Source organism: Cetorhinus maximus, chromosome 10 (genome assembly GCF_964194155.1).
Source record: "Cetorhinus maximus chromosome 10, sCetMax3.hap1.1, whole genome shotgun sequence".
In the NCBI taxonomy this organism is placed as follows: domain Eukaryota; kingdom Metazoa; phylum Chordata; class Chondrichthyes; order Lamniformes; family Cetorhinidae; genus Cetorhinus; species Cetorhinus maximus.
Genome location: NC_135888.1, coordinates 82,622,870 through 82,640,005, shown reverse-complemented (window position 1 = coordinate 82,640,005; position 17,136 = coordinate 82,622,870). Strand labels below are relative to the sequence as shown.

General features: G+C 42.1%; 1 protein-coding gene across 3 annotated transcripts in view; it reads left to right on the top strand.

Annotated features, from left to right (window-relative positions):
- The window catches only part of neurl1b (neuralized E3 ubiquitin protein ligase 1B), a 71,179-nt gene that overhangs the window by 16,804 nt on the left and 37,239 nt on the right, over window positions 1–17,136 (top strand). For all 3 annotated transcript variants that reach the window (XM_078550698.1, XM_078550694.1, XM_078550697.1), the window contains exon 2: window positions 8,998–9,558. In XM_078550698.1, coding sequence (XP_078406824.1) covers window positions 8,998–9,558 — 561 coding nt within the window. The remainder of the gene's footprint in view (window positions 1–8,997; window positions 9,559–17,136) is intronic.

Here is a 17,136-nt window from a genome sequence, read left to right as displayed (position 1 = left end):
AATTTTCTGCAAAATCCTGGAACCAAACAATCTGTCATCCTCATCAACTATTGAAAAGGAACCTAATGAGATGTTGAGTATGGTACATTTTTAGTAGTTTAATATGACACTAACTTGTTATTTAAGTAAAAGTTGGTAGGAATGTTGATCAGCTTGGTCTCTAACCAAAATCATGGCTATATCTTGTTTCATTTTGGGCTCTTCTCCACTGTCTTTTCATGTCTAGACTACAGTCACCCTAAATAATTACATTTCTGATTATCTGAAAACTGTAACATCTGCCATATGTGCATTAGCATAGCCCAGTTCTATCAATTAACTTAAATTGCATTCAGTCTCTTGCTAGAGAATATGTTGGATGCCACCACATTTTCCCATGCCTCAAAGGAATGATAAACCATACTGCTAGACCTCTGTGTGCAGGCTAAAATTACTTGTTCAGCTTTATTTACAGATGAAATAGTTCTATCTTTGTTGCTATCAACAAGATACTATATAGTGCAATACTTGGAGAGAACTAGACCAAGATTACAAGGGATTATTTTCAACAAAGGTATGTCTTACAGTCTTTGGTGAACGCCAGTGCCTTTTAGTAAAATGGATGAATTTCTCTTTCCTTTTCAACGTGATATCAGCCATATGCTCCTGGAGAAACCAACTTGAGTTTTGCCAAAGCTAAAATCTAGCATCCAAAATGCAATTTTACATGTGACATTTCTTTAATATAAAGTTGTTGCCTGAAGCAGATAAACAACCAAGTTATGAATATTATTTGCACCTTGTGAGACAAAGCAATATTACTAGCTTCCTTTATAAATGTTCTATGCATTGGACTTTACAATTCACTGCAACTGAAACAACAACTAGAAATTTCAAATCTGGCTATCAAGCTACACATATTAATATTTTACTCATGCCTTTCCATCTATCAAAGTATCTTTAAAACAGATTTCTAAATTCAAGACGTTGGCTTATTACCAGCAGACTGTCTACTGCCTCCCATTTTGAAACTTAAGAAGGGAGTAACCTTATTTGTACCATTAAAAAGGGACACATGGAATAAGCAGAAACCCCTGCAGATAAAAAAGTATTTTCTCCCATTGTATTTATGTATTTCATATACTACAACTCAACAGTGAATAGGGTCTATGCATTCAGACTCTGCATGTGTTATGATATATTCAGTTTTATAATTTTTACTGTTATACTTTCTCATATTTTGAAATGACTACATTACTGTTTCTACAAACTTTGTGCGGAATAAAATTCATCCTAAATGCTCCATACCACGCATGCTTGTACAATCCATACATTGTTGTTTACTGTTTAGAACCTAGATGTTTCCTTTTGCATGCTTCTATGGTAATAAAAATCTTTTATTCAGTCAAATTTTACAAAACAATGTAAACCTAACAGCTTTTTTTCTTCTGATTAAAACAAAGTCACTGACATTTTTATATGGTCTACAAATAGTTCTATAACAGTACAGCTCCGGATGATAGGCCCCAGGCAGGAACAACAGAGTTCCTGTTTATTCCTGCAGAGTAGTACTCTTAAATTAGATTTTGGTAGCTTGGATTTTCACCTCCATGCTCCTGATCAGATGTCATACATTGCAAAAATGTGCACCCAAAGGCAAAGCCCATGCTTTTTCAATCAGCTGTTTTAACATTTGGAAAATCATGAGCTGGGGAATTTTCCAATGTTCTCCCACCATATGTCAAGAGCACTGGTGTTAATTTGAAAAAAAGTTTATATGTTGGTTTAACCAGCCAATTATTTTATCATTGTTTTTAATATTTAAGGAAGTTTCTAGAAGAGATTACCCTTCAGCTGGTACAATGACAGATGTTGGAATTTAGTACATTTGTCATTGTACCATGTGCTGTCAAGGAAACCGAGTCAAACTCTGAATAGGAAGATGCAGCTCTGATGCTCTTCACAGCAATGCACTTCCAAGATGGCCAGGCCTTGCCACAGAACAGGAATGCTAACTTGCATTTTTATGTTCTTATTTTTCCAGGAGGAGAAGTTATTATTGATTTTATAAGTTATCATTAAAAATTGACTGCACTCACATAGGCTGCAGTTATCTCATGCTTTAAAATAAATTTGCTCTTTTGCTGTAGTTGTTAAAATCTACTTGCTCAATATTGAAAGGTTACCTTACAATGCATAATTGATTTTTTTCTGAATGGTAAAAAATTTGGGCAGCATATTATTGGGGGGTGGTGGGCGTGGGAGGGCGGGTAGCTGCACCACCCCACCCCTGGAAGCAAAGTCAGTTTGAAGTCAACTCGCTCCACACCAGCCCACCCTGCAGCCACAACATGCTGGGGGTGGGCTAAATAGCCTGCCAGTGGGACTTGTGCGCCTCACTGGGGAGGAAGTCTTGCCCTCAGGAGCTGCCAGCCAATCAGATTGGCTGGCAGCTCCAGCAATCCCAGCAGTGCCAAGAGCATATTAGTGGGTGCTGCCAGTACTACAAGCAGGCCCAAAAAGAAGATGCAATGAATCCCGGAGCAAGGTCTTGGGCAGGGAGCGTTTGGGAGGTTTATGGAAGGGGGTGGGGGATGGGGGAGTGGAGTGTTTTACGGAGCAGGTGGGTAGGAAGAAAGAGGGGGTACCATCTTATTGGGGCTGCTCCCTGATGCGCAAAGGGTACCCCCAAAAATAGTAGCTCCACCTTCCTTCCTGCTCTTTTAAAAAGTTTTTTCAAAAAATGGTCCGTCCTCTCCTGCTCGATTGCCCACACCAACCGTATTATTGCGTGAGCAGTATATTATCAGGGTCAATTGGCTTGTTAACGAGCCCAATTGACCCTTGATTATTTATTTAAATATGGTGAGCAGGCTGCTGATTTTGGCACCCACCAAACCCCCATATTATGGGGGTGAGCGGGAAGATGGTGGGGTTGGCACATGCCCTATGTTACATGCCCCCTTGCCAAAAACACGCCTGGCAGGGGCACGTAAAATCCAGCCCAAAGACAGAACAATAGAGTCATGCATTAACAAAAGGGGCAGAATTTTACGCCAACAGGACTTTACGGTCCAGCCGAAGTCAGCGGAGTTTAGAATGGCTCGCCGCATTTTACGGCCCTGTTCCCGTCATGACAGCGTCATAAAATTCCAGCCCAAAGGTTTCAGTTGTGGTGAGCCTTTCCTGGAATATTGAGTCACTTTTGTAATTAAGTGAAAACTGCCATCTTATTTTAAAAAAGGACTTTGAGAAATGTTTTCTGCTTCATAAAATCCCAGGATGACTATTGTTATTAGATCCTGAAAACTCTAAAGAACTCCTTTAATCTCCTTGCATTATGAGTACATGATTAGCAATAGCAATTGTCTCTCACCCACTCTGTTCATCCTGTAAGAATATCGTGTGTGCTTCTTTTAATATACAGTGGAACGTGAGAAAGTGAAAACTAACAATCACGTTATGTCCATTAAACTGTAACCTCCTTAGGAGGTGAACTTGGGCCACCATCTGTTTTCTTAGCATGGAATTTTCAATAGTCAAAAGAAAAAACAGTTGCTTTTAGTAAAGAGTCTGATAATGATACTGTTCGCTTCCCAACTCAATTACAAAGCATTTGTATTCTATATAGTGGCTTTCCACTTGAATGGAACTGTTCTTTTAATCAGTCTAAGATAATTCTGCTCAAATGTAGATTCTCAACTGGAGTCTTTGGAAGCCAAGCATTGCTTGTATAAATGCTGTTAACTCTGCTCATGGCAACATGACTTATTGTTTGGGTTAATATAGCCATCTTGACCGATGGATTCCCAGAAATACCAAACTCAAATAGGCTTCTGAACATACTGGAAATGGATTATTTGACTTAATTGAATAGTTTGTTTGCAATTCAGTTGATAGACATATCAGTTTACAAATGAAAGAAAACAGTTGTCAAAGTTTTTCAGATGGGAAAATATGTTTTTTAACAATCCACTTCATACAGAAAAATGTACAATTGGAGATGTTAAGAAGCATGCCCTAATATACGGGAACAAATTCTTATTGATACTTGGAGTCATTAAAAGAATAAGCTGAGTAGACATCATTTAATTTGCTCTTTTGTGATGGTTACTTCATATTTCTGTAATTTTTAGAAAAATCTTTTTATCTATTCCCAATAGAAAACTGGTAAATTAATGTAATGGAAGAGTTGGTACCAAATAATAGTCAAGTGTCCATTTCCGCAGGGCCATTTATTTATGGATAGGTACATGAGTTCTCCCATAATCCTGCTATACAATTGTTATACATACATGTTCAGGGCATATTTCTGTATTCCTACCTGAAGAGTTGATCTTGTGTTGGTGGTTCAAAACATCAGAACATTTGTAATCCAGGTAATAAAGCTAATCTTGCTTTTTCAAAACTCCAGAGGGACCATTAGATTTGCTGAAGGCCACATTCTAATAAAAAGTTGAGAACCAGCTCAGTCTACATCCCTTTCAATAACTTGAAACAATAGATCTGCTTAAAACAGAGACCCTCATGACCATAGCAATGCTTAGACATGTTTGCAAAGCATATGTTAAATAATTCTGAATTAGTTTGGGGAATTTCTCTCTCAACATGTCCGGAGAATTTGTCAGTTGCTTCGTTGTCCTGCCAATGGATGTCAGCAACTCTGAGGAGATCCTAACACTTGTGGGTAGAAAAAGACTTCAGTTCTACCAAATTATGCACTGATGTAGTGGAGTTAACTTACAGATGATAATTTTATCCTTGAATATCGTTATCCAAGCCTGACTTAAATAAGGTATACAAAACTGATAAACATCATTTTCATAACATCGTACACAATACTAACATCGCTTTCATATTTTACACATGTGCTCCATCTAAATAATGATTGATTTCCAAGCCAAAATGTTGCCTGGACTTGTCTTAGGATAAAGAAAAACATTCAATTCAATTGTATTTCTCATTACCTTATTTTTCATCATGATGGGGTATGTGTGTTTTATGTGCATCAACTTACAAGGAGCATAATTTTAGTAAAATAGAATGAAAAAGGCTGATTGTTACTGTTGGTATAAGCTTCTTTGACATGGAGTTTTAAAAATCAAATCAGATTCTTCACAAATTGTCAAAGGAGCTCTGTTACAAGCATCTGCTCACGCCAAACAGATGGTTGTTACCAGCAACCAGCTTGTTCGAGTCTACATCATAAACAGCAGCAGTTTATCATTATACAGTAAACAAATGTACCACATGCAATAAATGGGCAACTGACTGTAGAGACTCTCTTGCCAGAGACAGTGAGTTAAACTTTTTTCACCAATGTGACAGCTCCACAGCCTGTAAATGTTGCAGTTGGGAGTAGGTGCAACATACTCCTGGTGAGCCCTCATTAACATTTATGGCAGGGAAATCAAGGAGAACCTGTTTCTTCCAGTTTTCCATCTTTAAATCACTTGCCCTGAATTGGCTGGCATTTTCTGGCCCTTAACCACAATCCACCTGTCAAGTCCTGAGCATTGTTCCTTCTAAGCTACGTGGATGTATGGCAATCATGATAGGGTTGTGCAGGGAACAAACAGGCTGTGCCCACAAGCAACATTCCTTTTAAGAGGCACACATGTAGGCCATACTGCAATCTTAAAGAGACAGTGCAGTGCAACAAGCCAGCTACCCCAGAGAGCAGTGAAAGCTAGGCCATTGAATATATTCAAGGCTAAGTTAGACAGATTTTTGATTTATACAGGGAGTCAAGGGCTATGAGGCAGAGACAGGAAAGTGAAGTTGTGGTTCTGATCGGATCAGCCATGATCATGGTGAATGCTGAAGCAGGCTCGAGAGGCTGAATGCCCAGCTTTGGCTCTTGTTTCTTCTGTTCTTAATGCACAACAAACAGAAATTAGAAAGAACATTGGTCCTTAGTACCCTTATTTAAATAAATGATCAACAGTGTTGTAAGTCCGTATTTCCTGCATTTACTATTGCAATACATTTGTGGTAACTTAGACTGTGATCTATAAGGGCACAGCTCTTACCAGGATCTCTGAGGCAGGTAGAAGTAAGGAGCTTTTGAGCCTGAAGAGGTTTATTAGTCATTCCTGAAGTTGGGAAACAATTTTGCTCCATTTAAAATAAAAAATCCAGACTTTCTTACGGCCTCTGATGGGGTGAAACAACTGGCAGATTTACCCCACCCTCCAAGTGAGGGCTTTTCACAAGGAAATATGGACTACCTTTGTAAGCCATTAATAAGGCAGGATTTAAAGAGAATGCAACCTACCAAATACCCTTCCCCACATCATTGATTATATAGGCAGGGCAGTTCAACTGACAATATTACTGAGGAGGTATGTGTAAGAAGAATTTGTTTAATTAGAGGCAATAAGGCAGCTTTGTCATCTACTGCATGAGGACTCACAACCAGACTCATCTGTCTGCACTGCTGTCTATCTGTGCATTCAACCTGTCATTATCTTCCTCTTCATCATCATTCTCTTTATTTTCCTCATCAGCATCATTATTGATAAGGCGATAGTGGAGTTAATTTTCTGCTTCCAATTATGATCATTATGTTCCTCCTCCTGTCCTTCCCATTGATGGGGATCTGCAGGAAAGAAGGGTAGAAGCTAAGAATGGGGGAGGTTAAGGGTCATAAAAGAGGATGAAAACTGTGGAGCCTCACTGAGATGGCAGGGCAGCAATTTAGTTGTTCAGGCACTAACCTGGTACCAACAATAAGACATTGACCTCAATATATTCCACAGAAATAACAGAATGCTCCCCCACAGGCTGCATAGCCTTATCCTCATAAGGTGCAAGGTATTTAAAGATGGAAATCCCCCTCTGGTGGTCTGATTCTCACAAGCAAATCCACCCAGCTCACACATTCCTATGAACTAAGCGCTTACAGCAGAGTGCCCATTTAAATACTGCTTCTGTTGAGTCATCGCTCCTCAAGTCGGACACTTGTTGAAGCTTCTGACCAGTCCTGAGTAAGGGTCTTACACCTTCACTGTCAACTGATTGACTTCACTTTCCCCACAGGTGCTGATTTGCTGACTATTTCTTGCTTTCTTTGGCTTTACTCTTCCATTTCCAGCATCTGTAGTATTTAGATTTATGTTAACAGGGCCACAAGGATCTGATTCTTGAAAAGTGCATAAATAATTATTTTTTCTTGTTTTATGTCACTGTATTGTCTTCTACAACATACACAAGTGGAGGTTAGAAGAAGGGAGATTGAAAATGATAAGATATTTCTGTGAAGGCTGATATGTTTGTTGTTTTACATGTGCCTGGCTCTGTCTTCCTACATCTTAGAAATCAGTTCTTTTTGTGAGCAGGTCACCTAAACAAACACTGATCATACAAGTTAATTCGGAAGAAGATGCTAAAGTCTGCTCAATTAGGGTCAGCCATTCTATTCAATTTTCTTAGCTGGTGTCCGTCTCCACGGGTTGATTTCTAGTTTTATTTTAATGCTGAAGCTCTCTTTTTCTGTCGTCTGTGATATGTTCAAAATCACCCAACCAGCAGTGAAATCACAATGAAACCCATCCCTCTGATTATATCAAAAACAAAAACAGAATTACCTGGAAAAACTCAGCAGGTCTGGCAGCATCGGCGGAGAAGAAAAGAGTTGACGTTTCGAGTCCTCGTGACCCTTCGGCAGAACTGAGTGAACAGTTCTGCCGAAGGGTCACGAGGACTCGAAACGTCAACTCTTTTCTTCTCCGCCGATGCTGCCAGACCTGCTGAGTTTTTCCAGGTAATTCTGTTTTTGTTTTGGATTTCCAGCATCCGCAGTAGTTTTTTGTTTTTACCTCTGATTATATCACTGGCTCTGGATGCCAGTAGTAAAGGGCCAGTAACAAGGATGGTAGAACTTCCGGGGCATAGTGATCAATCGGCAATGAGGAAGCTATAACAGAAGCCTATTTTGAAAAGATTCTTATACTTTGTATTTTAATGTTTCTAAAAATACACCTGTAAACAGCCCCACTTAAAAAACAAGACAGGAAGTACGTGAATGTGTAAACAAAATGGAGCTTGTTTCCTATTCTGATCAAACCAGGTTTGGGCAATGTGCTTTGTGAGCATTTCCAATCTTGTTACAGAATACCTGAAATCATTCTACCATCATATAGTTTTGCAAAGTATCCCGATGTATAATACAGAAAGAACATAAATAAATGATTAGATATGATTTTCACTGTGACTGTTAATCAAGTAAAAAATGGTTACCACCTTTTCAGTAGAGATAAACTTTTCTTAATGAAAAAATTTAATGTTCAAGCACCCAAGCTGTTCAAGGGGTTGATGCCATGGCAATTCTAAATGCAGGTTTAATTTGTTTATATTGTTAACTTGGCCACTGCAGTAGTCACAATAAATAGAAATCTCTTCCTTCTGAGACAAGAACAGTCTGCATGAGATACTCGATAAAGAGAGTAGTTCTTTCTAAACAGTGCTATCCAGTAACATGAGCCTGAAGATCTGGTGTTTGACTAGTAATCAAGAGGTTGTGAGCTCGAGTGCTGAGCTATTAAATATTCAGAGGAGCTCACTGCCTGTATTGGCCAAGCTCACCATTTTTTAGCCTCGCCACTAGACCAGCTTAAAGGAGGAATGGTTATTTTTTTAATGGAAACTGATATTACCAACATCTTCAAGCTTGAATTATAGTACATGCAGGGCAGTTGCAGAATAGCGCTGCTATTCATTGAGGGACTAGTGGCATAGTTCATCCTGCAATTCTTCATCCTGCAATTCTGCTGCGTGAGGATTTGTGAAGGTATTGTGGAGTTGGAATAAAATGGGAAAAAGGAGTTGGAAACAAAACGCACCAAGCAATAATGAAACATATGTCAAATGCATTAACTCTAATGTCAAACAAATTACAATGTTCAGTTTTATAGAAGTTATTATTGATAAACAATTTAGTTGCATGAAGGAATAGATTAATTACACTGAAGTAAAATCAGACAGCTTTTCTAATACCATTTCATTTTAACGTTACAGATACAACTCACCAGGCCCGCTCTGGATCTGCTCGACAGTATTACACAGTTCCACCTAGCAGTCATGAACGGAGAGCACATCCAAACATCGCTGAGCCTCCTAGGTTTCATTCGCAGGCCAAAGGCAAAAATGTCCGTCTCGACTCGCATTTCAAAAAAGCTACCCGGAAAAACAGTTTCTGTAATGGTGTAACCTTCAGCAACCGTCCAGTTCACCTTTATGAAAAAGTGCGATTACGGTTATCAGTGGTACTTCATGGGTGGAGCGGTGCTTTACGGTTTGGTTTTACAAGTCATGATCCCTCACTGATGAGCTCTGCAGACATCCCAAAGTATGCATGCCCTGACTTGGTAACCAGGCCTGGCTACTGGGCCAAAGCATTACCTGAAAGATTCGCTCTGAAGGACAATGTCCTTGCTTTCTGGGTGGACAGACATGGACGAGTATTTTACAATGTGAACGATGAAGACCCTGTTCTTTTCCAGTGTGGCATTAATGTTTCAGGACCACTATGGGCGTTGATTGACATTTATGGAATTACACAGGAGGTCCAAATGCTTGGTAAGTATTCCAGTGGTAAAAATAAAATCTCCACTAATTCTATTGAAGAGCCAGTTTGAGTTATCTGGGATAATTGTTAAAATACTCATACCCTAACAAATCTAGGTTGCCTATTATTTGAGCCCACCCTCATTTGTCACTGCTGAGATGAAGCTTTGTAATTTATAAGGCATGACCAACAATCTGGAAAATGAAGAAGGAAATATTGATGCAGTTTGCTTGCAAGTATGCCATATCAGTGTTAGAATGACTTGGTAATTTTTGTGAAATAGCCGATAATCTCTATTTCCAATCAGTAAGATCAGTTTAATCTTTGGCTGTTTCTTTTTATAGAGTCAAAAGATCATTTGCCAATGATAATGCAACCTTCAGTAACCTTTTGATTAGACATGATTTTGGGAAAAAAATGTCAGTAACAACTGGTCAAAATTTGAGGCTTCAGGTTAAGCGTTTGTCCAGAGGCAGTGTAAAGATCTGCGAGATCATATTGTGTCCCATCTCATAGGCATCAAACTAGACATTTTATTTTTAGCCATATAAATACTGTGGCTACAAGAGCAGGTCAGAGGCTAGGAATCCTGCGGCGAGTAACTCACCTCCTGACTCCCCAAAGCCTGTCCACCATATACAAGGCACAAGTCAGGAGTGTGATGGAATACTCCCCACTTGCCTGGATGAGTGCGGCTTCAACAACACTCTGGAAGCTTGACACCATCCAGTTTAAAGCAGCAAGCTTGATTGGCACCCCATCCACAAACATTCACTTCCTCCACCACCGATGCAAGGTAGCAGCAGTTTATACCACCTACAAGATGCACTGCAGGTACTCACCAAGGCTCCTTAGACAGCACCTTCCAAACCCACGACCACTACCATTTGGAAGAACAAGGGCAGCAGATAGATGGGAACACCACCGCCTGGAAGTTCCCCTCCAAGCCACCCGCCATCCTGACTTTTCCCCCATGTGTGAATCACATCTTGCCCCCTTTACACCCTCCCCACCGCTGGCAAAATTCCTGTCGGAAATGGGGACAGGATTTCTGGATCCAGGGTCCCTGTGTCATTCTGGATAAGGCACGGAGTCTCTACGACTCTGAAAATCCGGGCATTTGGCTGTCTTCACTGTAGAAACACAAAAATACTTGAAAATCAAGATAAAAGGGAGGGAGGAGCTTAAAACAATGACAAGCACTAGGGAAAAAAGCATTGGGAAAACTATTAGAACTAAAGACAGACAAGCCCCCTGGACAGGAGCGGGCTTACAGTTAGTGGGGCCCTGTGCTCAGCTTCATTTTTGGGCCCTCCCCACCCCACCCCTCCCAATCCGCCACCCCGAACACAGCCTAAAACTATGGGGCACCGGCTATTTCACCGGCTTTTCACAGTCACATAACTACTTCTGTGCACTTTAGTTCTCACCACTCAATCGAAAACTTTAGTGCCTCTAATGAGAAGATACAACTTAAAACATGTATGCAAATGAGCATTGCTTTGCTCCTGTGGCACAATCGGTTAGCACATGGTACATTAATGGCAGGATTGAGGCATGTGTAATACTGAGGTTGTGAGTCAAGCCAAACCTAGAGGGACTTCTGTTGAGCAGCTCAAGTTTTGAAAAACATGTATAAGAATTTTCCCCCCGTTGTGGGGGGGAAGTGCAGGAGGGGGCATGTGCAGGCGCGCCTCCGATCGGCGCCCCCAATTGGGGGGCGTGTCGCCATTTTACATGGACAGGCCAATTAAAGCCCGCCCAGCGTGAGTGCACTCATCTCCTGAGGCTAAGTGCTGCCTCAGGGAGATCGGCACCAAATTTAAAAATCGTAAAGGTGCACAAACAAAATTTCCCTGCCATGTCCCCTCATGTGACACTGTCACGTGAGTTGGGACATGTCCATCATTTTAAATCTAGCCTTTATTAAATTTTTTAAAACCCTCATGAAACCTCATCCCGCCCGTGGATGAGGTTTCATGCTTTTTCTGAAGCCCGCCAGGGTTAAGGTTGGACGGGCAGATCCATTAATTATAACAATTGCTTTTTAAATGGCCTCAATTGGCCGTTGACAGGTCGGCGGGTGCACAACTGATTCAGCTGCACCCCTGCCGACCTGAAAATTGAAATGACGCGGAGTGACATTGGAAGTTCCGCTCGACATCATCTGGCGTCATTTTACACGTCGGCGAGCGGGCCCCACCCCCCCACTCGCCGACCTAAAGATCCTGGCCATGAGCTTTCGACTGGCTGTGGAACAGGACACAGTGCAATCTTGAGAAATAAAATCATTTAATTTTAAGGGACCAATTTCTGTAGATTGAGAACCGATCTATCTAGGTTAAATGTCTCAAGTATCAACATAAATGCTGCAAATACTCAGCAGATGAAGCAGCTTCTGTGGAGAGAGAAACAAAGGTGATGATCCTTCTGGCATCGCTGATTCCGCACTGTTTGTTTTATCTTGGTATTGACTCTTCAGCTTGTTCAATTTGTTGCCAATTTCTCAGATTGAAAGAAGTCACAGCAATGATTACTATAATCTAAACCATCTGATGATTATCGGTAACGTAAGATGTTTTGAATCGGGTAAATATTCAGGATAGAAATTAAAGTCCATGGTTAAGCTCAATCTTATAAAATAATTAATTTATAACCGACCTCACCTCACAGCTTATTTATTTCCCTTTAAAATGCACCAATATATGAAGTAGGTAATAGAATTGTCGAAGTACATTAGGCGGAGTGGGCAGGAGGCGGGGGTCATCATGTAGTTTCCTGACTAGCACTCTCCAGGTCAATTTAACCTGTGACTCTTTCGATCTCTCTCCCCATCTTTATGCTGGAGTTTTTAAAAGAAAGACTGAAATGTAATAATGCTTTGAGACATCTGGTGGTCTTGAACAATGACAGTACAGCCAATAAAGTACTGTTGAGTTGCAGTCACTGTTGCACATAGGAAGCTCCCACAAACAACACATGAACCATATCAGATAACCTGCTTTTGTGACACTGGGGGATGGATAGCTGGACAGCAGGGAAAAGTCCCCTGCTCTTACAGCAAACAGTGCCAGTCTGAACCCCCATTAACATATGTCAAAAAGGCCTGAAACTTCAAGAAAATATCAAAACCACTCACTCCCTTTTACGCCCAGCTCCCTCTGAATGGAATGGAATCCCCACTGCCTCTTGCACCGTCCCCCCGTTGTCCTCCCCCAGTCATTGTCCAGTTCAACTCATATCACCAGTCAGTTTTTGCAATATTCAGGCTTTTTTTCCCTGCTGCTGTACTGCCTACAATGAGAGGGGTTATTATGCAGTAAAATGAATGTGCTGTGCATCCAGGTCGTTTCTCTCTCTCCCCCGCCCCTCTCATTTTATAACCTCTGTTGAAAACTAACCGCCCAGCAATGCCTCTGAAAGCTGGAACTGTGTCACCATCCCTCTCCCTGGAACCCTGTTGTATTCATTGTACTCCCCCTACACGACTGAAACCTGCAGCGCTTTGGCGAATGCAGCCCGCACATTATAACCAAGCAAGCACAGAAGGGTAATTCTAAAAGCCGCAAGAGATGGCATTATTACACAGACATCACTAGAGAGTGTCTCCCGTCTCTCAGATCTCAGCCATCCATCCACATTGCCTGAAGCACGCAGCGGCTGCTTACCCCGAATCCTCCTTCCCCCATCCCACTCTTCCCCTCCCTCCCCTTTGCTCTAACCACATCAAGCTTGAAAAATGCGTAATGATTTGTTTTAGTGTCTTCAGAGGGGGGAAACTGCCAGGAGATATTTTGTACACAGCCGAGTAGACAGTTTAATGTCTCAGCTAAATGGCGGCACTTCCAACAGTTCAGCATTCACTCATCAATTTGGGGCCCCTCTGTTGTTTGGGGGCCCCGTACCACAACACGGTGTGTTTTATTGTAAATCCGTCCCTGCCCCTGAACCTGATGGCCTACATCCTAGGGTCTTAAAAGAAGTGGCTACAGACATGAACAAAAACAAAAATACCCGGAGAAAGTCAGCAGGTCTGACAGCATCTGCGGAGAGGGATGCAGTTGACGTTTCGAGTCCATATGACCCTTCATCAGAACTAAGACATATAGAAATGAGATGAAATATAAGCTGGTAGAAGGGGGTGGGACAAGAGAGCTCGATAGGGGGCCAGTGATAGGTGGAGGCCAAGAAGAGACTGCCAAAGATGTCATAGACAAAAGGACAAAGGGGTGTTGACGGTGGTGATATTATCTAAAGGATGTGCTAATGGGGACATTAAGGGAAACAAGCTAGTGGCAGATGGCCCTAGTACAGGTGGGGTGAGGGGAAGGGATCCAAATGGGCTAAAGGGTAGAGATGAAACAATAGATCGAAATAAATTTAAAAATAGGAAGGAAAAGAAAAATATATAGTTGTAAAAAAATTATAAATTATTGGAAAAGAGGGGGATCGGAAAGGGGGTGGGGATAGAGGAGAGAGTTCATGATCTGAAATTGATGAACTCAATATTAAGTCCGGAAGACCGTAAAGTACCTAGTCGGAAGATGAGGTGCTGTTCCTCCAGTTTGCGTTGAGCTTCCCTGGAACAATGCAGCAGGCCAAGGACGGACATGTGGGCATGAGAGCAGGGTGGTGTGTTGAAATGGCAAGCGACAGGGAGGTCTGGGTCATGCTTGCGGACAGACCGAAGATGTTCCACAAAGCGGTCACCCAGTCTGCATTTGGTCTCCACAATGTTGAGGAGACCACATTGGGAGCAGTGAATGCAGTAGACTAAATTGAGGGAAGTGCAAGTGAAGCGCAGCTTCACTTGAAAGGGGTGTTTGGGCCCTTGGACAGTGAGGAGGGGGGAAGTAAAGGGGCAGGTGTTGCACCTTCTGCGGTTGCATGGGAAGGTGCCGTGGGAGGGGGTTGAGGTGTAGGGGGTGATGGGGGAGTGGACCAGGGTGTCCCGGAGGGAATGATCCCTGTGGAAAGCAGCCGGGGTGGGGGGGGGTGAAGGGAAGATGTGTTTGGTAGTGGCATCATTCCGGAGTTGGCAGAAAGGTTAGGTGCATTGATTGTGACCTTCCAAAATTCCTCGATACTGGAACAGACCCAACGGATTGGAAAATTGCAAATGTGACACTTCTATTCAAGAAAGGAGGGGGGCGGAAAGCAGAAAACTATAGGCCACCTAGACTAACATCTGCATTAGCAAAATGCAAGAAACCATTAATAAGGAGGCAATAACAGGACATTTAGAAAATCATAATACAATCAGGCAGAGTCGACATGGTTTTGTGAAAGGGAAATCATGTTTGACTTATTTATTAGAGCTCTTTGAGGAAGTAACAAGCAAGGTGGTTAAAGCGGAAATCTGAGGATGTGGTGTATTTAGATTTCCGAGAGGCATTCGATAAGGTGCCATGTCAAAGCTTACTTCACAAATTAAGAGCTCATGGTGCAGATGGTAACATGTTAGCATGGATAGAGAATTGGTTAGCTAACAGGAAGCAGAGAGCACGGTTAAATTTTCGAATTGGCATCCTGTTACTCATGGAGTGTTACAAGGCTCAGTGCTGGGGTCTCAACTATTTACAATCTATTTTAAAAACTCAGATGAAGGGACCGAATGTATGATAACTAAATTTGCTGATGACACAAAGATAGGTAGGGAAGTAATTTGTCATGAGAACATAAAGAGTCTACAAAGGGGTTTAGACAGGTTACATGAGTGGGCAAAAATTTGGCAGGTGGAATATAATGTGGGAAAATGAGAACGTGTCCACTTTGGCAGGAAGAATAGAAAAACAGTTATTATTTAAATTGAGAGAGTCTGCAGAACTCTGAGGTGTAGAGGGATCTGGGTGTCTTGGTACATGAATCACAAATAGTTAGTATGCAAGTACAACGAGCGATTAGGTAGGCAAATGGAATGTTGTCATTTATTTGCAAGGGGAAGTGAGTATTAAAGTAGGTAAGTGTTGCTACACTTGTACGGGGCATTGGTGACACCACATCTGGAGTACTGTGTACAGTTTTGGTCTCCTTACTTAAGAAAGGATATAATTGCATAGAGTCATAGAGGTCTACAGCACAGAAAAAGGCCCTTCGGCCCATCGAGTCTGCGTCAGTCAAACAAGTGCCTAACTATTCTAATCCCGTTTTCCAGCACTAGGCCCATAGCCTTGTATGCCATGGCATCGCAAGTGCACATCCAAATACTTCTTAAATGTTTTGAGGGTATCTGCCTCTACCACCCCTTCAGGCAGTGAGTTCCAGATTCCCACCGCCCTCTGGGTGAAAAAATTCTTCCTCACATCCCCTCTAAACCTTCTGCCCCTTACCTTAAATCTATGCCCCCCTGGTTATTGATCCCTCCACCAAGGGGAAAAGTTCCTTCCTGTCTACCCTATCTATGCCCCTCGTAATTTTATACACCTCAATCATGTCCCCCCTCCTCTGCTCCAGGGAAAATAACCCCAGTCTATCCAATCTCTCTCCTCATAACTAAAACTCTCCAGCCCAGCCAACATCCTGGTAAATCTCCTCTGCACTCTCTCTCGTGCAATCACATCCTTCCTATAATGCAGAATCCAGAACTGCCCACAATACTCTAGCTGTGGCCTAACCAGCGTTTTATACAGTTCCAGCATAACCCCTCCCTGCTGTTATAGTCTATGCCTCGGCTAATAAAGGCAAGTATCCCATATGCTTTCTTAGCCACCTTATCTACCTGTCCCGCTACCTTAAGGGACTGGTGGACATGCACACCAAGGTCCCTGTGATCCTTGGTACTTCCCAGGGTCCTACCATTCATCGTGTATTCCCGTACCTTGTTTGTCCTGTCCAAGTGCATCACCTCACACTTATCCGGATTAAATTCCATTTGCCACTGATCAGCACATCTGACCAGCCTGTCTATATTCTCCTGTAATCTAAGGCTATCCTCCTTGCTATTTACCACTCCACCAATTTTCGTGTCATCCGCGAACTTACTGAACAACCCTCCTACATTCAAATCTAAATCGTTTATATATACCACAAACAGCAAGGAACCCAACACCAATCCCTGTGGAACCCCACTGGATACAGGCATCCAGCCACAAAAACAACCCTCGACCATCACCCTCTGCTTCCTGCCACTTAGCCAATTCTGGATCCAATTTGCCAAATTGCCTTCGATCCCATGGGCTCTTACCTTCATTGTCAGTCTCCTATGCGGGACCTTATCAAAAGCCTTGCTGAAGTCCAAGTAGACTACGTCAAATGCAGTGCCCTTATCTACACACCTGGTCACCTCTTCGAAAAATTCAATCAAATTGGTCAGACAGACCTCACCTTAACAAAACCATGCTGACTGTCCTTGATTAATCCCTGCCTCTCCAAGTGTAGATTAATTCCGTGCCTCAGAATTGCTTCCAACAGTTTCCTCACCACTGAGGTTAGACTGACTGGCCTGTAGTTCCCTGGTTTATCCCTTCCTCCCTTCTTGAATAACGGTACCACACTGGCTGCCCTCCAGTCCTCTGGTACCTCTCCTGTGGCCAAAGAGGTATTGAAAATTATTACCAATGCCCCTGCTATCTCCTCCCTTGCCTCACTCA